Here is an 18,877-nt window from a genome sequence, read left to right as displayed (position 1 = left end):
ATCAAATTGAAAAATTAAAGGCTTAAAAAATGAGTTGAGGTTATTAACGTCAGCTATGATGCACTTATGTACAAGTGTAATCAGTTGACTGAGAAACTGCGCCAATGCCCTTGTAAGCAGAGGTAGCCACTAAACTGCATAAATTTCTGAATTATGCCAAAGAAACTTACCTTCTTTTCCTGTGTACCATTTTCAGGACCATAGGCAGCTCTATTATTGACTATTTTATTGTTATTCCCTGTTTTTACATGCGTGCTTCCTTACAAAGGAGCTCTGTATGCAGAGAATTTATTACCTCAATGCTCAGTGTATTCTGTAAAATCATACTGTTTTATATCACATAATTGACACCGATAGTAGGGAGAGAGTCTTATAATACCTGGCTTAAGAGAGTTTCAATAAAGAATACTCATAGAATTGAAAAAGTTTGTGTGAACCAAACTATAAATATCTTAACGTGTTGGGTTTACAGTAAAAAGAGTAAGATTCTTTTATTTTTTTACTGGTCAGGCTTCTCAGACATTATAAATCCTACAACCAAGCTTGAACATACCTTGCTGGAATCTAAATATGTTAAGCCTATTATTTGGCTTTAGAAAATTTGAAGCTATCAAGCTTCTGAATTTATTAGGTGGTATTAAATGCCAAGTCATAAAAAATGCTTCCCAAAAGGTATATATACCTAGATATTTAAAAGTAATTAAATCCATACATGTCTATTTTAAAGAAAGGATTAGATAACTTGGGGAACATTGTTAATTGTAACATTGTAATCAACTCTAACTTTAGCCCTTTACAACTGTATCATAACTTTATTTAACTTAGTAAAAGCCAAAATTGATGGTTCTTAACATGGTATATGGCGATCAAAATTAAAGAATAAAAGGTACCTAAAGAAAAAAAAGCATTCGGCTCCTTCAATATTACTGCCAAACTTCTGTGAAAGAAGCCTTGTAATAAGGAAAGACTAACAGCAACACAGAAAATGATTTTTTTTTAAAGTTCATAGCAAAAAAGAAAGTCTGACTATAATACTTGACATAGCCATCATGTTTAAGTAGAAAACAAGGATAAAAAAAGTAATATCACTAAAAATATTGCACAACTTCAGGTGTTTCCTCCAAATTTGCTTTATGTAATTGGGTGGATATAAATTAATGAACAAAACTTAAGCAAGATACATGTAACAATTTAATAGAACCTGATAATCTAATTTCTTTCATTTTTTTCTCAAATTTGTCTTTAAGTCTTCCCATCATGGGGCTCATAAGAAAATTATTCAACATATGGATACTACAGTCAAATGTCAAAACTTTAAGAAGTACTTATGACATATTAAATTCCTCTATAATGCAATTGTGAAGAACCTTCAAGATACTTATGTTTTGTATGTAGAAAAGTGTTAAGAGTCAAATATTCAACTCAATATAAAATAATAAACATTGCTGATTTGTTAGGTTGAAATTGCTTCTCCTTTTGCTAATGAATGATTTTTTTAGCTGTAATATCACTGAGCTGAAAGAATAAATCACCTCTGAGTACATAAGGCAAAATAAACACATGCTAAATGAATAAAATATTACAACTACATCTTTACTAGACCATCTCTACCCCTAACACTTCAGAAGCTTAGAGATTCAGTGTTCTTACATTAACTGCAAGAAAAAGGTAAAGGATAAATTCCTTCTTTTTTGAGATCACAACTATGAAGTCATGTGGTTATACAAATTCTGCATTTGTGTGCAAAACGAAATATATTTTTCTTAATTCTCCCTGCTTATTAGACTTGTCAGTCAGCTAGCAGGACTTTCCTTTCCAAGAAACACAGACTGAGATGTGTTTTATATAACTTCAATAACCTCAGCACTACAATAATAAGAGATGCAGTATCCTTTTGCTATGGTTCAAGACAATAGGGAAGGAGGTCACAGGAAAGAATAAATCAAAATTGTTACAACTGAGAAACTTCTCAGTTTTACCATGGTGCCACTTTCATTTTTACATAAGCATCGTGGCATAATTCAAGCTCAATAAATCAGAAATCTTAATATTTAAAATTTACTTTGACTTTTAATTATCACCATATTAACAACCAAAATAATTAGATAAAACACATAGGAAAGGGTAATATTAAACCCCACTTTACTAGAGTTGGTTTCTTGACACATTAACTCATTTCTTTTTATAGAAAAGGGATAGTGCATCTCAGTTTGCTTACAAGCTAGGAGATTACTTTGAATTCTGCATTTCCTAACTGCAAACAGATATAGCACTTATAACAGGTTATAAATAAACTGGTTTTCAAGCATAGAGCCAGCCCCAACGATAATAATACACTATTTAAAAAGACCTAAGGCAATGAATTCCATTTCCAATGGAAAAAAAGAACTGTGCAAACAAGCTTAAAACTACTTTTTTTTTTTTGTGCCAGTGTTATAAAATGTAGCTTTTAATAAAACCTTGACCCAAATGCCAGCAACTTCAGAAAAGAATTTGGGTGGGGGGAAGAAGAAAGTTATTTCGTTTAGGAAAAACAACCACTATCTTTTTCCTAATCTTCAACACACACAATTTAAACATATACAGCTGCTGTAACACTTTACACAATTCCTATGTACTGGAGCAATACAAGATCTAAATACAATTATATTTTTTAAACACTGGGTCAAGGCTTTACATAAAAATACCATCCTACTTTTCCCCCTAAGTTTCTAAAATATCACGTACTTTTCCCCAACATCTGCAGCCATTCAGGAATTTTTAGGAAACTTTTGTGCATGATCTTAATTCCTAATCCCTGGCTCTTTGGGCTCAGTGACAAAAGATCAAAACCACCAAAAATGATGGTTCACTTGAAGTCAGATGAGAGACCCTGGCTCAATTAGTCTCATAGGACGAAAGCAGTGCTGCATCAACTGGCTCCATGCAGGAGGGGCACGTGAAGGATCTCATCAACCAGTCATCTATGCAGTCCAGGTGATAGATGTGCATGCACGGCAGAAATCGAATTGGGTCCCCATAAACAAAGTCCATCATACAGATCACACACCTGTTGGGGGTAAGAGAGAAGAAATCGGAAAGCATTTTTAGAGAAGTGATCTATCTGTCTAGAATAGTTGTCAAAATTACATTACAAAGACAGTGTTAATCTGAACACATGAAAATGGCTCGCCTGTCAACCTACCACCAAAGCAAATTGAAATTATTTCCTAGTGTTAAATTAGCCACAATCTCTTTTTCAATCTCCTGGGATTTGCAGGGTTTGAGAGCAATCAACAGAGCGAAAGAGAAATGGACTACATGGGGATCAAGTGCATTGTTAGAACTGTGCTTGTAAAATAGCTCCATGTAAAAGACACCTGAAGGAGAATGTGATGCTTCAGGTAGGAAACCATCAGTGAGATAAACTTATGTTTATTTGAACTGAGTTTTTAGTGTAAGCCCAAGGGTAAGACACTTTTCATTTTAATAACTGTAGAAAAACAGAATCATTAATTTCAGCCTATTTACTGGGCCGCTACAGGTTAAAAGTGTCTTCACTACCCCCAGTTCAAGTTCAATGCACTTTTCTACAGGTTTAAGAAGCAGCCCAATTCTGCAGTGTTTCAAAAGTCAGTTGTCTAGGTAGGCTATGATCTTAAGTGCTAGCACTAAGTGGTGCTATGGCTCAGTCAAACATTAACGCAGTAAATTACATTATGTCTGTACTGGTAAGACCAGTCTCAACCTAAAAGGAGAATGGCTGTCCTCATTAGGAGACTGTCAGACAATAATGAGCTCTGGAGACAAAAACACCTCTGAAATAAAATTTTATATTCAACCCATCAGGCTTAATAAAATTATTCCACAAGTTAAGAAATGGATATAATATTTTCCTCACATCACTCAAAACCCTTAGTAAATAATTTTAATGGCTGCATAACCTAAAAGTATTCCTATATACCACTAATTTACTTAACTATACCTCTACTGTTGTTTTTCACTAAATAAAACTATGGTGAATATCTTTGCCTAGTGCACAAAGCTCTAGGAGTTGGAGTGAGGTGCACATTTTGGGATAGATTTCTAGAATTCTGTCTCAAAGGATATACACCTGAAGGTCCTTGACACATTGAAAAATTGCTTTCCCAGCTGACAAGGCAATGTTGGTACTAGTTCACACTCACACAGGTGGCCTGTTTTTAACTGGCATCAACTGTCATCCAAATGGACATACACAACACATAAAATGGTCAGAATTCATGCCTTTTCTTAGTTATTTTTATATGAAAATTTTTCTTAAATTTCTACATCTAAACATTCTCTTACATGAACTGATTATATATTACCTGACTTCCAAAATGCAAGACAATATTTTTCAAAAGAAAATCTCTGGAGATAGACCTTTGAAACATGTACAAATTTATTAAAACTTACTCCCGTATCTTTTTTTCTGATCCATCTCTTCCAGGGTCATAAACTCCTTTAGGCAGATGCTGTATAAGGCCTATTCTTTGAGCTATCCTAATTTGTTCCTCTTCAGTCAGCTGAGTTGCTAAGCGAGTCTGGCTAGGTGTTGGATGATAGACCGGAACTGGAACTTGTTCCTAAATTTGAAGAAATGGAGAAAAGGATTATTTTTAAAAAATGTTTTCTGGGGTAATGTTTTCTTTTGTTCTTTTTTTGGCTGGGGGTTGGGGAGGGGGGGCTTGGTGAAAGGTAGGCTGGGCTAGTGTACAGCAGTACAAAATTCTGTTGTACCCTGCCTTAACTTGGGCATATCTGACCTACTTTGAAGGATTTAAATATAAGATTCATTGAAAAACTGGCAGAATGTTATTTGAAGTATTTCTCCATGAAGGCCATATAACTGAGATATATTCATTTCTGATACACAAATAAATTAATTAACCTAATGAACTGTACTCGACATTCTCTAGGCTACAATGGAATTTTGTGGCCTCAGTATACCACTGTTTACATTAGAACTGGCCATTATAGACTCTTATTTACAAACTCACTTTTCTTTCCATGTAGACAATAGTCTTAAAGTAATTTATTTATTTGGAAAGACTGCATATTGTTGCAATAAACTTTTGTAAAATTCCTTTTAGGCTTTTGGATACATATTTGTATATGATAATTGCCTGAGTCAAATGAGGCCCTTTTTTCTTCTAAGTGGAATACATAAGCTTTTAAGGGATATAAATCAAATAGCCAAATATGTATTTGTAACATTCATTTACTTACATATGTTATTATATGAAATGTACTAATTTAGACATATTGCTTTTATTCTACTCACAGTTATGAAATAATTTATTCATACCCTTTATACATTATTTCAACAAATACTGAGTACCTATTGTGTCAGGGGGTGGGGAGTTGAGAGTAAACAAAATAAAGTTCCTAGAGTGATGGGGGGAGCTACCTTACATAGGATGATCAGAGACAACCTCTCTGATAAGACATTTGAGAAGAGACCTCAATGAAGTACAAGGAAGATAGTACATCTTTGACCTAATAATTTAATTGTGGCTAGAACCAGTTTTGAGCCACCTAATATGGTTTTCCAGAGAACATCTCTACTGAATAAACTGAGACATAACACTTTGTATCCATGTATGAAACTTTCCTGGGAAATTTCAAGTCAAATCAGAACTACTTATATTAGAAAATGTTATTTCTATTCATCCTGTAAGATTACTCATGATCTCTACAATTTAAGCACTTGTTTACAATGACAAACCAACATTTGCAATTGTGAGATTATGTCCCCAGGAATAACTGATAAATTTGTGTTAAGCTTTTAAAAAAATTCTGTGAAATGGACCACCATAATCATCCAGAAATAGCATCAATTGGGGCTGTGTTGAGCTAATGGCTTCTGTGGTTCAAAATAAAATAGAGAAAGCACCCACCTTTGAAAATTTCCCTTTTCAAAGAGAAATTTTAGGGAGAAAAAAAAAAACTTTTACCACAACGTCTCCTAACGATACCATTATGTTCCTTTAAATTAGCCTAATTCTTATAAAACTCATTTTCTGACAGTAGTTTCCTGTCAAAGACAGTTCGACACATGATGTAAGACTTTAAATATTCCTTTCCTCTGAGATTCAGAACAAATGTATGATTAAAGATCGCAAAACCCAGTATATCCTTTATCAAATAATTAAGAGTATATTCTCTGGTACAAGTAAAATGCCAGTAGTTCCAAGTTTCATATTTTATAAATTTCCATATAAATTCATTAATAGTTACTTTAAGCACTTCCATACGTCTATCTCATCATTTAGGAAATAATAATCGAGGATGTGAATGCTTATCAAAACTATATTCCTCATCCAAATAATGATTTTAGTACATATTACATGCAAAGATTATTAAATGTGGCTCTTGGATCCAGTTAACCATGGGCTTAAGTTATTATACTTCTCTGCCACTTAACAGAGTGACCATGTTTAAGCTATTTAACCCATCTGGATTAGATCCCACCTTACTTATAGGGTTGTTAGACAGCTTAAATGAGGAAGCTGGTGAACCCTGGAATGGCAGGAACTCAATAAGTAGTAGTTTTATTTAATTCAAAGAACTATTACCTATCTACTATTGCAGCAAAACTAGCTGTTTCCTGTATGTCCCATGCTTTTCCATCTTACTGCCTTTGCTCTTGCTATTCCCTCTACCTTTCCCTGCAGGTCTTTTGGTAAATTCTACCCTGTCAAGTAGGTTGTTGACATGAATGAAGTCTTCCCCAGCCCTCCTCCCTGACACCCAATATTGACAGAGTCTGTCCCTAGGCCTCATCTTAATTAATCAAAAAAGAAATGATTGGTAGAGGTAAGTAGAATTTTTCCAAATGGAATCTTAGAATTCATTAAGCCCAACTCTCCCATTTTATTGGCCCAAGCTTGCTTAACCTACAGTCACATAATTATTGACAATGTTAGAATTAGAATTCTGGTCTCCCTTTTAATCCAGTAATTTCCACTACATCATACTTGGTTGCTGGATAGCAAGAAGATTCTGTAAGTTAAATTGATTTCGATTTTGTTCATTTACATCACTTTGAAGAAGAGTACACTGAAATGGCATTTTAAGAAAGCCATCAAAATAAGGCATTTCTAACAAATGATTCTACAAAGGTTTTTCATCTGCAATAAAGGTTTTATAATTTCAATAACTTATAGAATTTAAGAATTTCAAAACACATCAAATCCATTTTTAAATTGCCCCTTTAGAAGAGTCTAGTACTGGTAGAAAAATAAACTCTATAGTCTAATCATACCTTCTCTGTCCTTCAATTGAACTCCTGTGGGCTACTTCAGGTAGTTCTTACTGTAGGGTTGGGAGAAAGTCAAACTCTGCTACTGCCTAGCTTGGAACATTATTTTAAAACACTGAGGACAGTTTCTCCTTGCACTCACTTTAGGATTTCTGTTCTCCAGTGCCACGTTTATAAACTACCTGGTCTAAAACAGGTAGCACAGACTGCTAATCCAATGGGTTTTTTAAGCAACAAAACTTATTTTGTTCAAAGGAATCTTATTTATAATCACAATATTTAAATCTGAGCTGCTATGGTGGAATGGGACTAGGATGGAATGTGACCCGGGAGGAATGAGCATCCCATCCCCATCGCCTAACAGCGGTACCTTGGCAGAATCTTAGGAATCAATGGAACATGGTTTTAAAAACACTTTTATCTAAGAATATGCGATTTTCAGTGAAAAATTCAAAGATCTGAGTCTTTGCTATTTACTGTGGTGACTTGAGCCAACTCTCTTTGTCTTTGAATAAAGGAGATAATAGCACCACTTTAGGGGGTGATGATACACTCATATAAGATAACATCAAAGAGCTTTGTAAATGTCAATATTTGTAAGTTACTCTAACCCTTTGTTTTCTCCCCATCATCAAATGACTCTGGTTTGCAGACTTGAAGCTAACAGCTCTTGTCCCTTGGCTTTGGTCCTGGCTTTCTGGCTTGTCCCTGAACACAAGAAACATTTTGGTCTGTTGTGACCTCTGTCGGCTCTGAGTTTTTCAATCCTTGGATTACTATTTCCGGTATAAACTACCTTCCTGACTCAGTCCCAGTCCAGCTGACTAGTCCTGATGAGCTGCCGTCTACACTAAGATATGACACATCTGAAGTCACACTGGAACAACTGGTATCCGCCTATGGGTAATAAGGGACTCTAAAATCCTTGAACACACCCACTACAAACAAAATGAACTAAATTGTTTACAAGTAATATCTCTCAGCATGTGCTTTTTAAGTGGCTAGATTTCTTATGTCCTGTGGTTGGTTTACTTTGTGTATGTACAGAGAACACAGAAAGCAGAACAGAAAAGGAAAACTCTATGAAGAAACATACTAAATAGATATTAAAATTAAAATCCTATCTTAATTTGCATGATGAATGCATTTTCTTCTTTGGTATTTTTTGTTAAATCAAAGGAACCCTCTAAGTACTGTCTAGATATTTAAAATGATTCAACATTCTAATTTCAGTCTATATGCAACTTTTCAGAAAGCCATAGAGGGAAGGAAATGACTAAGAACTGAAATTTTACGATGGATGTGGTCTCACCCTTCTTACCACACACACCTAATTTTAATTACCACCATGTCTGTTAATAATGGCCTGATGTATGAGTTATCAACTATTTAGTAACTAGAGTGTTAATGGTATTTTCTAGGTGGCAAAATGGAATCTTTTTTTTCTAATTTTTATTGGGGAATATTGGGAAACAGTGTGTTTTTCCATGACCCATCATCTCCAAGTCAAGTCGTTGTTTTCAATCTAGTTGTGCAGGGCACAGCTCACTGGCTCATGTGCGAATCAAATCGGCGACGTTGGTATTATGAGCACTGCGCTCTAACCAACTGAGCCGCCCCAGAATCTTGTTTTCTAACGTAAGCTAGAAGCCATGGAATGGAAGATTAGGGATATAAAAACCGCAATTTTAAAAAGATTTGCAATCCGGGACACTTCTCACTATTACCTAACTGATGGTTCATTGTGCCTAATTTCTTTGTGTAAATATGATTTATGCTGAACACTTGCTTTCCTTCTGGAAGTCTAGAATTTTGGTTATGTGACAGGCAGCATACTTATTCAGTACCCTGGGCTTCCCTGGTAGACACCCATTCACACATATTGGTACAATTCAATGCTGCAGGAATTAAGCGCATTCTGTTTGACACCTGCAGGACTCTTGGAAGCTTGTGCTTGTTTCCTAAAGACCCATGCACCTTTTCCCTTTGCTGATTTTGATTTATATTCTTTAGCCATAATAAATCACAGCTGTGATTACAATTATATGCTAATAAGTCCTGTGAGTTCTCCTATGGAATCGATGAACGTTCTAGATACTGTCCAGAGTGATGAATAGTACCTGCATTGATTCCTTTGTTTTCAAATAGTGTATTTGGCTATGTTCATTATAAATGCTCCTTTATGAAAAAGGTATGTTTTGACAAGAGCTGCTATGCAGTATTTGTGTTTTATTCCTTTTCTCAAAGTAAATTTAAAAAGACCCCTGAAGGAACTAATATTTTGAACATTATTTAAGCAGAGAAAAGCACGAAATAGAGATGTTGTTATGGGCTAACTTGTCCCCCAAAATTCGTATGTTGAAGCCCTAATCCCCAGTACCTCAGAATGTGACTGTATTTGGAGTCACAAATGTGACTGGTTTTGTCCCAGCCTCTTCTGCCATATACTCTTCACCTCGTAACTCTACCTGCATGTTAACAGCTAAAATTACCACCTAGATATAAATGATTTACAAATTTATATTCCAGTCTAGATCTCCCTTTTGAACTCCAGGCTCTACTTGACAGTTCCAATTCGATGTCCCAAAAGTACTGCAAATTCAACATGTCCAAAAATGAACTCCCTTCCTAAATCTGGTCCTCTTTAAGGCTTCGCTGTCCAGTAAATGACTCTTTCTAGTTCTGTAAGACACAGACATCTTTGGGACCTCCCTCTCAATTACCCTTCCATATTCAACACACCATCAAGTTCTAGTGAATTTATTTTCTGTTGAAATACTGGCAGAATCTGTTCATTTCTTTCCATGTCTAGTGACAATACTCCAGTCTAAGCTCCCAATTCTTCCCTGGTGTACAATATTAGCTAGCAAATCCAAATTTGTTCTCTACCTAGAAGTTAGAACAATCTATTCAAAACAAATCCAAACCTATGCCCTCCTCAAACACACCTTAAAATCCCTTTCTGCAGCTTCCCACTGCTCTTAGGATGGAGGTCAAAATCCTTAACAAGAACTCCAAAGCCCTGAATAATCTGGTAACCTACCTGCTGACCGACCTACCGACCTCCTTCTTCATCTAACAATGCACTCAGTGCTTTCTAGCCCTACTGGTCTTCTTTCAGATCTTTAAAGAACCATGGTCTCTCCTATACAAAGTCATAGCACCTACTGTACTCAGCATGAAACACTCTCCTGCATCGCCACTGCTTAAATACCTCCTTTTCTTCCTTCAGAGCTCAGCCGAACAACTTTTACTTTCTCAGAAACCTTCCCTAACCAACAATTGTCCTCTACTGTAGGTTCTTATCTTGCACATAGTAGGGACTCAACAAACATTACTGGATAACTGAATGATTTAAACCAAAGCACTCATGATCAAACCAAAGCACTTGTGTTCCTGTAATTCATGTCATATATTCATATCAGGATTTTGTAAACATGCTATGAAAAAATTGCTAATGATTTGAATTAAGCCACAATAAAACCAAAAAGGAAAATTTGTTATAAATTATAACCAAGATTCTTTCTCCAAGTGATAATATCTGTTTGTTGCCTCTTTCAAATTTCTACCTACTTATCCTACAGGAACTTCAATATGCCTAAAACCAAACTAATTATCTTTTTACTTCCACATTCCTTCTCAAACTCAAAATATCTATGCCTACTATCTAGGTAACTAATAGAGAACTACAATGAAAAGACATTTCCACTGTACAGTGTAATGTCACTGTACAGTGACATTTCATAAAATTTCAGCTGTGGCACTTATCAGGTATGCAACAGCCATAGGAAAGTTACTTAATACCTCTAAGCCTAAGGTTCCTCATCAGAAAAATGAATACAATACCTATCTCGAAAGAGTGTTATAAACAATAACTAAGAAAATGTAAGTAAAGTACCTACCAAGATAAGGGCTCAATACCTGGGCCTTCCTCTAATGACATCACTAGTCATCCAAGGTAGACATCTCATCTTTCCTGTTTCCTTTCTTCCCCCCTTCCCTTTATCCCTATCCACTACTGACATGTCTTATAATCTTATCTACCATTTCCTCAATGTTGATAGAAGACACACATGTACTTGCCCTGTGAGTTTAAATTTTGAGAAAGGGGGAATTCACAACAAGAAGGAAATATATTTCAAATAAATTTATACATTTTTTTCCTTCTTAATGCTTTCTTTAATTCTCCACAGTCTTCATGCAAACAACAACAAAACAAGAGAATCCAAGGAAAAGTATTTGTCTTAAAGAAAATAATTTAAAATTAAAATGTGTGTTAGGAAAATAAATGCAGCATCATGAGAGGTGGTAGAAGAAAAAAGGAACAAAGGATTACAAAATAAATTGAGGCAGAGCAAAGGAAAAAGATAAGGTCAGTCACACAAAACAGCAAAGTCTGACGTCATGAGAAAAAGCTCAGAAGCATTCCAGTTGCTTGTTAATATACAATGAAGCACCTATAAAATGATGAATGTTGTGAAAAATATATGGGCCCCAATTTTAGGGAGTTTACAAGCCAAGAAAGAAACAGATAAAAGTGTTAAACGCTATCTATTACTATAGTAAAAGTTGGACCACTTTAGGGAATATGATACAATTTCAAAAACTAAAACAATGCAGCGGGGGAAGTGCCTAAATAATGTGCTGAGGCTGTAAATAGTACAAGTCTGGTTTGTGGTGAAGGAAAAATAAAGTCACTGCTAAAGAATGCAGCTTGTCACCAAAAGCTGTATGCTTTCCTCCAGTAGGAAATAAGAGTCAGCTCTTCTGATTTTCTCCTTACAGCCTTACAAGCTGCTGCTGGCACCACCCCCTCCCCAGCTGCAGTCTCCTACTGGGAATGTTCTCTGAATTTTGCCAGACTGAAACTTACAGCCATAAAATGGAGGATTTGAAATAGATATGGTCTCAATGCATATTCTAACTGATGTTCAATGGATCTTGACCAAAAAACCCCCAAACCAACCAATCAACCAACCAACCAAAAAACCACAAGATTAGCATTAATGCTGTTCCTGGACCATAAATGATAATTTATACATGTATTATACAATTATACATATAGAGGAAGGAAAAAGCCAGCATCCCATCTAAGACACTAACAAACGATATATTATATTTAATGAGAAAATATACAAACCAGAGTGATCCGCACAGAAAAAAGCACCACTTCCAAGGAGGTGGTTTGGTGTTTGTTTGCTTGTTTTTAAAGAAATGAAAAGGTTAGCTTCTTTCACTCATTACATAAATATTCACTGACCACTTAGCACACAGGGTTATTGACAGTATCCTAACTGGAGGAGAGTTAGCAGGCATTATCACCATAGGCACTCAACATTAGCAAGTCATTAGATAAACTTATTCATCCATCTAAATCTCAAGACAACTGAAACCAAGGTCACATTTTGAGCCCAGGCACCAATTACAGTATTTCTTGAACACCCAACCAAATTTCAGATGCTGTGTTAGGCAAAAGAGGTATTTACAAAGATAATAAGGTATCTGTCCTCATGAAGCCTAAATCCCCTACAGTAGGGGGATTCAGAAATAGTAAAAGAAGATAACTACCTCACCCACAGTTCCTACTATCCCTAAATTGCTCATTATCTGGCAACTTCTGGGACAGGCACACATTCTAGTGGACCCATAGGCTACCCAACATTTGATGACTTGCACCTCCTGCCTGATGAAGAGAGGATGACCAATCAGATTCTTTTCTTAGAATTAGAATTGGAAAACTGAATCAAGTGACCTGAGAGGTCATCGGGCAGCAAATTAGAGGCAAGTGTAAACTGAGCTTATGAGGAAACTGATAGTATTAGAAATGTTGAGTGAAGCAGAGTCCACAAATGAAAAACCCTGAAGCCCCTGGGTAAGAGATAGGAGAGAATGGCTGCCTTGGTTCTTTGAAAGCTTTCTGATTCTAATCCATGTGTATCATTAAAATAAAGCAACTTGGAGTTAATTTTGTCCAAGACACGAGTCTCCTAAGCACCACCACCATTTTCTTTCCTAAATTAAACTAGCTTTTCCTTCTCACCAAGCAAATTGGTTTTCTAGAAGGGAAATAGCACCCACTTTCTGAAAAAGAATTGCTTACCAGTGGGGCAGATCTCCAAGGTAGTTTTAGGTTAAGAGGTATTCCTCAGATTTAGTATGTGAATTATTGTTGGAAGTACTACTTTGCTACAACCAAATATACTGGAATTTTTCTCATTTAAGCATCCTACCTTTGAATTTTACCAGGTCAAAGAGTATGTATTTTAATAATTTGTTTTTCATCCTTAAATGGAAGATTCCTATTTGAAAACTACGAATAATAAGCCCAAGAATTCTTTGCAAAACTAACTAGAGTCAGAATATACATAACAGCCTTTAAGAAGTTAAAAGATGCGCTTAAAAAACAAACAAACCAAAAAACGGTATTAATTCCAAAAGGAATGTGTCTGTAGCAGCCAAGGGTTGGCTTTGGAGCTCAGGATGTCTGGTATTACATTTACTGTACTAAGTTTTCTAACAGATACCCTCCCCTGGTTTTTAAAATTATTTTTTGAAGGACGAGGGCCATCACCAATAAAAATTAATTTCTTCCAAAGACTGCTGAACTTGGTTGAAAGAATTTTGCAAAATAACTCTCTAGGAGGTATATTTCTTGGATTCGAACAGTTTTTGAGGCTAAATGGAAAACCAGCCCATTAAATGCACATACCAATTAAAATATAAACTCTGAATTTCAATATACCTTTATTGAGATATAATTCACACAATGTAATTAACCCATTTAAAGTTTATAATTCAATGATTTTTTAGTATGTTCAGAGTTATGTAACCATCATCACAATTGTAGAACATTTTCATCATCCTCAACAGAAACCCCATACCAACTAGTAGCCATTCCCCATTTCCCCACAAATTCCCCAGCCTTAGGCAACCACTAATCTGCTGTCTCTATAGATCGTCTATTCTGCACATTTCATATAAATGGAATCATGTTTTCAAAGTTTACCCATGTTGTAGCATGTATCAGAATCTCATTCTTTTGCTGAATAATATTTTGTTGTATGTATATGCCCCGTTTTGTTTACACATTCATCAATTGATGGACATTTGAGTTGTTTCCACTTTTTGGCTATTATGAATATACTGCTATGAGCACTCTTGTACAAGTTTTTGTGTGGACATATGTTTTCATTTCTCTTGGATATACAACTAGGAGAACTGCAGGGTCATATGCTAACTCTATGTTCTGTCTTTTGAGGAACTGTCAAAACTGTTTTCCAAAGCACTTACACCATTTTACATTCCTACCAGCAGTGTGTGGAGTCCTTCCAATCTTTCCACATCATTGCCAAACCTTATTCTACCTTTTTTATTATAGCCACCCTAGTGGTTTTGATTTGCATTCCCCTGATAACAGATGATGTTAAGAATCTTTTCACTTGCTGATTGACCATTTATACCTTTTCTTAGCAGAAAAGTCTGTTCAGATCCTCTACCTTTCTAAAATTTGGGTTTTGCCTTTATTGAGTGGTAAGAGTTCTTTATAATATCCTGGACATCAGTCCCTTATCAGATAAGTGATTTGCAAATATTTTCTTGCATTCCATGGGGTTGTCTTTTTGAGTTCCCGATGGTGTCCTCTGAAGCAGTTTTTAAATCTGATTATGTCCACCTTATTTACTTTTTGGTCACCTGTGCTTTTGGTATCACATCTAAGAAGGCTTTGCTTAATCTAAGATCATAAAAACTTACTCCTGTATTTTCTAAGTTTTAGCTCTTACATTTAGGTATATGAACCACTGAGTTAATTTTTGTGTATGGTGTGAAAAAGGGGTCCAACTTCATTCTTTGTACTATGTGGATATGCAGGTGCCCCACCACCATTTGATGAAAATTGTTTCGCAAAATCCTACATTTTAACGAGATTTTTTTCCTAGAAGCCTAGTGAAATATTTTGGAGTGGAGGTGAAAGGAGTAGGGATCTTATAAGACTGCTTATCTGAAGCAACCAGGATCTGCTAAGGAGGACTCAAATTAGTGTGACCAAGTAGGTTTTCTATATCCTCTAGTCAGATCAGCTGTTGCACCTTCTACACAGGTGGTTCCTATTTCTTAATGCACTATTCATTCAATAACATATCCCTAATACTTGCCTTCTAATTGTTTATGTTGCTTCATGTAACATACCCTAACATAGGAAACAAGAAAAATTATACTTGTCTTATGATACTCCTCTTTAAGACACAGATACCAAGAATTTCCTGAATCTCAACATTAAGACTGTACTAAATAAATGATGAGAAGCTGATATTTGTCTACTAGACTAATTCAGATTGTGCTGTCAACACCTACAAGTCTGGAAATAGAAAATAAGGTCTTAGATTCTTCCTCAAGCTCAATTCCAGGGTCGGGTCATCAGGAAACTGTTCTAACTAATAAAATAAATGGAAACTAGCAGAACATGGAATATAGAGTGCTGAAGTCCTTTTGGTAATGCACAACAAAAACAAAAACAAAAAACCTTCCTTACTTGACCTCAGTAGTGCAAATGTGACGCAAAAGTTAAGATTACTAGAGAGTTACTAATCTTAGAACCAAATGTAAAGTTGTTCTAAACAAGGCTATCTACCTATCAGCCAGCTATTTACAAGCTTTTTATGTACTGATAGGAAAATAGCACACTATTTTTTCATAAAATGGTCCCTGGCACAATGTTTAGATGACAAACACATCTAACTACCATCATCAAGAAATTTTACCTTGGAAATCAAGAAATAGTCTAAACGCACAAGAGAATAATATAGACTTGATGGAATATTTATGGCTTTAAAAAATTAGAACTCTGTAACATGAGAAAATACGTATGACATTACGTAAAAATTAAAAGAATGCAAAATATTATAGAGTACTATTACACATATATTTAAAAATATTTGCATTTGGGAAAGAATCAAAGAAACATACATTGAAATGTTAACTACAGTTGCATTACAGCATTGAAAATTAGTTATTTTTATTTCTATGTAATTGTATTTAATTTGCAATTTATTATAAAAAGGAATACTTTGTAAAGTTGGTGTCAGTAAGTAAATAGCTAATTTTAAGTTATCTTTAGAAAATTCAATTTATAAGCTGAACAGAAAATGAAAGCAAAATAGAGACAAGTCACAATGTATATTTAATTCTACTAAGAATACGACTTTTACAGCGGAATCTAACTTCATCCTTTTTAAATTGAGGTGAAATTCACATAACATAAAATTAACCAATTTAAAGAGAACAATTCAGTGGCCTTTAGTACATTCATAGTATTGTACAACCACTAATAATCTCTATTTTCAAAACACTTTCAACACTTCCAAATAAAACTGTATCCATTAACACCCATTTCCCCTTCTCCTCAGCTTCTGGCTACCACCTGTTCCTATTCTGGATATTTCATATAAATGAAATCATACAATATGTGACCTTTTGTGTCTGGCTTCCTTCACTTAGCATAAAGTATTTGAGGTTCATCGGCATTGTACCATGTATTAACTCTATTTTTAGGATTCAGTGATTCAGGCTAATACATAAATATTATACATATATTTTCAGTACAATATTCTTTTGAAAGTTCCTTGCATGTAAGGTACTATTTATTAGCTAAACAATATTTGGTTTCAACAATTCGACTTGGAATGCAAAGGTATACAAGTCAGTGCAAATTAACTTTGTTTTTTTACACTTAAAAAGTGTAAAACTACAAAAGAAAAAGGATTAACAAACTTCAAAATGTCTTTTTAAAGTACACAAACCACTCTTAGTTTAGAACTATGTAATGAAATTCAATGATGTGAACCATAAGTCAGGAAAATTTGGCTCAGTCTGGTGTTACAAAAGAGCTTGTCACATCCATTCAGTTAAATTTCCAAGAGTAGAAGACATCAAATGTGCTTAAATATTTGGCCTATGTATTAAGTAGCAGGCATTGAAGAAGAGTCTCTGAAGAGTTATAACAAAAAGGCTATATTTTAACAGGCTGTGGCAGTGGTAGACAGATATATTGAAGAAGGCAATGAAAGCAGGTATAACAGAAGTTTGAAATAATAGACCAGAGGTGGTTAAGCTGAGGGAAGTACATGAATTCCTTGAAACTGCATGCAAAAGTCCGTGCATCTTTCTAGAAGAGGACTTACGGTTTTCAGCTTCTCAAGAGTTATTAAACAAAGAAAGGATTAAGAAACTTAGATGGTTGTCATAGAAACAGAAAAATATTTGAAGGAATATACGGAAAAATCCAAAGAAGGAGAAAAGGGAAATCGTGATTTTTGATATTTGAACACCCAGTCCCTTAAGAAGCCCTCTCAAACCACCCCCACCTCAAGCCTCCTCTAGTATCTATCACCCTATGACTCTGTACTGTTTCATGTTTTTATCTTACACTTGGCCCATGATATCTAACAGTGTGACAGTACAGACCCACTAAAGTTGTTGAAAAAATTATAGCCACTTGAAGGTGCCTTAAGTCACTCCGCAAACAAATTTATAACTTAGGCTTAATCAATTTTTCTATTTTAGATTAAAATTACAAGTTCTATAACTGAAAGAACAATAGTAGAAAGCTGAAATTCTTTGCAAATTAGGCAATAATGTCGCTTATAGATTTTTCTGAGCCCAAAATAGTCTTCACCCTAAAGACGACTCCTTGTCCTCCAGATGGGCTATTCCATTTAACCTAAATGAAGGGTCCCAATCTGAGGTGACCAAATATGTCCTAGTGCTTCTCTATTACAAGGTCTCTTCTGAAAGTGACTTTGACTGACAAAACCTGCAGTTTCAGGAATTTACCTCGCTGTTGTCTCCAACTCTAGTCCAGTGACTCCTCTTCACCATCTGGTTTATGGACCTGGCCAGACTTCCCTAGGTGAGGTAGAATTCCTACTCATTTGATCATAGGACTCCACATCTAGCTCTTTAACCTAAATATTCAATTTCCATATGCTGGCCCCCAAATGAACCACCTAGCTCTCTGCACCCAGATCATTTGGGCCCCTTAACTTCTCTTAGAGTCAACCATACAGCCCCGCCCACACGTGTACCTATCTCGTTTGTTTTTCCACCTTGTTAAAATAGAGGCGCTATCAAAAGAATGGTAACAACCTAAATGTCTAACAAATAGGGAACTGGTTAAATAATGGTACATACAATACTATACAGCCCTAGAGAATAATTAAGCTTTTTATGTATTGATAGGAAAATAGCTTCAAGATATAGTAAATGGAGGGGAAAAAAGGCAAAGTGTAGAATTGTGTGTATAGTCGGCTACATTTTGTGTATTTGCTTGCATGTGAGTAAAATCTCTTGAGGGCTCCACAGAAATATTAACATTATTTGCCTATGGGACTTGGAACTGAGTGGCTGATGAAGATGTTTAATCTGTACTTTTGTAGATTTCACTGTATGAACGTACTATTACTTAATACTTAATTATTTTCTTTTATGTAGGCCGATCCTACTACCTCTGTTTGGATTCCATCTGTTTCCACCTTTTCAGAAATCTTACACTATAGAGTTTCGCTGCTGTTCCTGTTCAACCTCTTCTTTTCACTGGATCTTTCCTTAGTTTATAAA

General features: G+C 35.2%; 1 protein-coding gene across 1 annotated transcript in view; it reads right to left on the bottom strand.

Moving 5' to 3' along the window:
- Positions 1–792: 792 nt before the first annotated feature.
- Positions 793–18,877, bottom strand: part of RNF11 (ring finger protein 11) — a 34,388-nt gene continuing 16,303 nt past the window's right edge. Inside the window, exons 2-3 of the mRNA XM_019742867.3 lie at positions 4,417–4,586; positions 793–3,049 (exon numbers count right to left, since the gene is read on the bottom strand). Of these exons, the coding sequence (XP_019598426.1) occupies positions 2,878–3,049; positions 4,417–4,586 (342 nt within the window). The 3' untranslated portion in view covers positions 793–2,877. The remainder of the gene's footprint in view (positions 3,050–4,416; positions 4,587–18,877) is intronic.

The sequence above is a fragment of the Rhinolophus sinicus genome, chromosome 14 (genome assembly GCF_057876585.1).
Source record: "Rhinolophus sinicus isolate RSI-liver-muscle chromosome 14, RSI-T2T, whole genome shotgun sequence".
NCBI lineage: Eukaryota > Metazoa > Chordata > Mammalia > Chiroptera > Rhinolophidae > Rhinolophus > Rhinolophus sinicus.
Note: the sequence above shows the minus strand (reverse complement) of the source record. Positions and strands in the feature narration are given on the sequence as shown.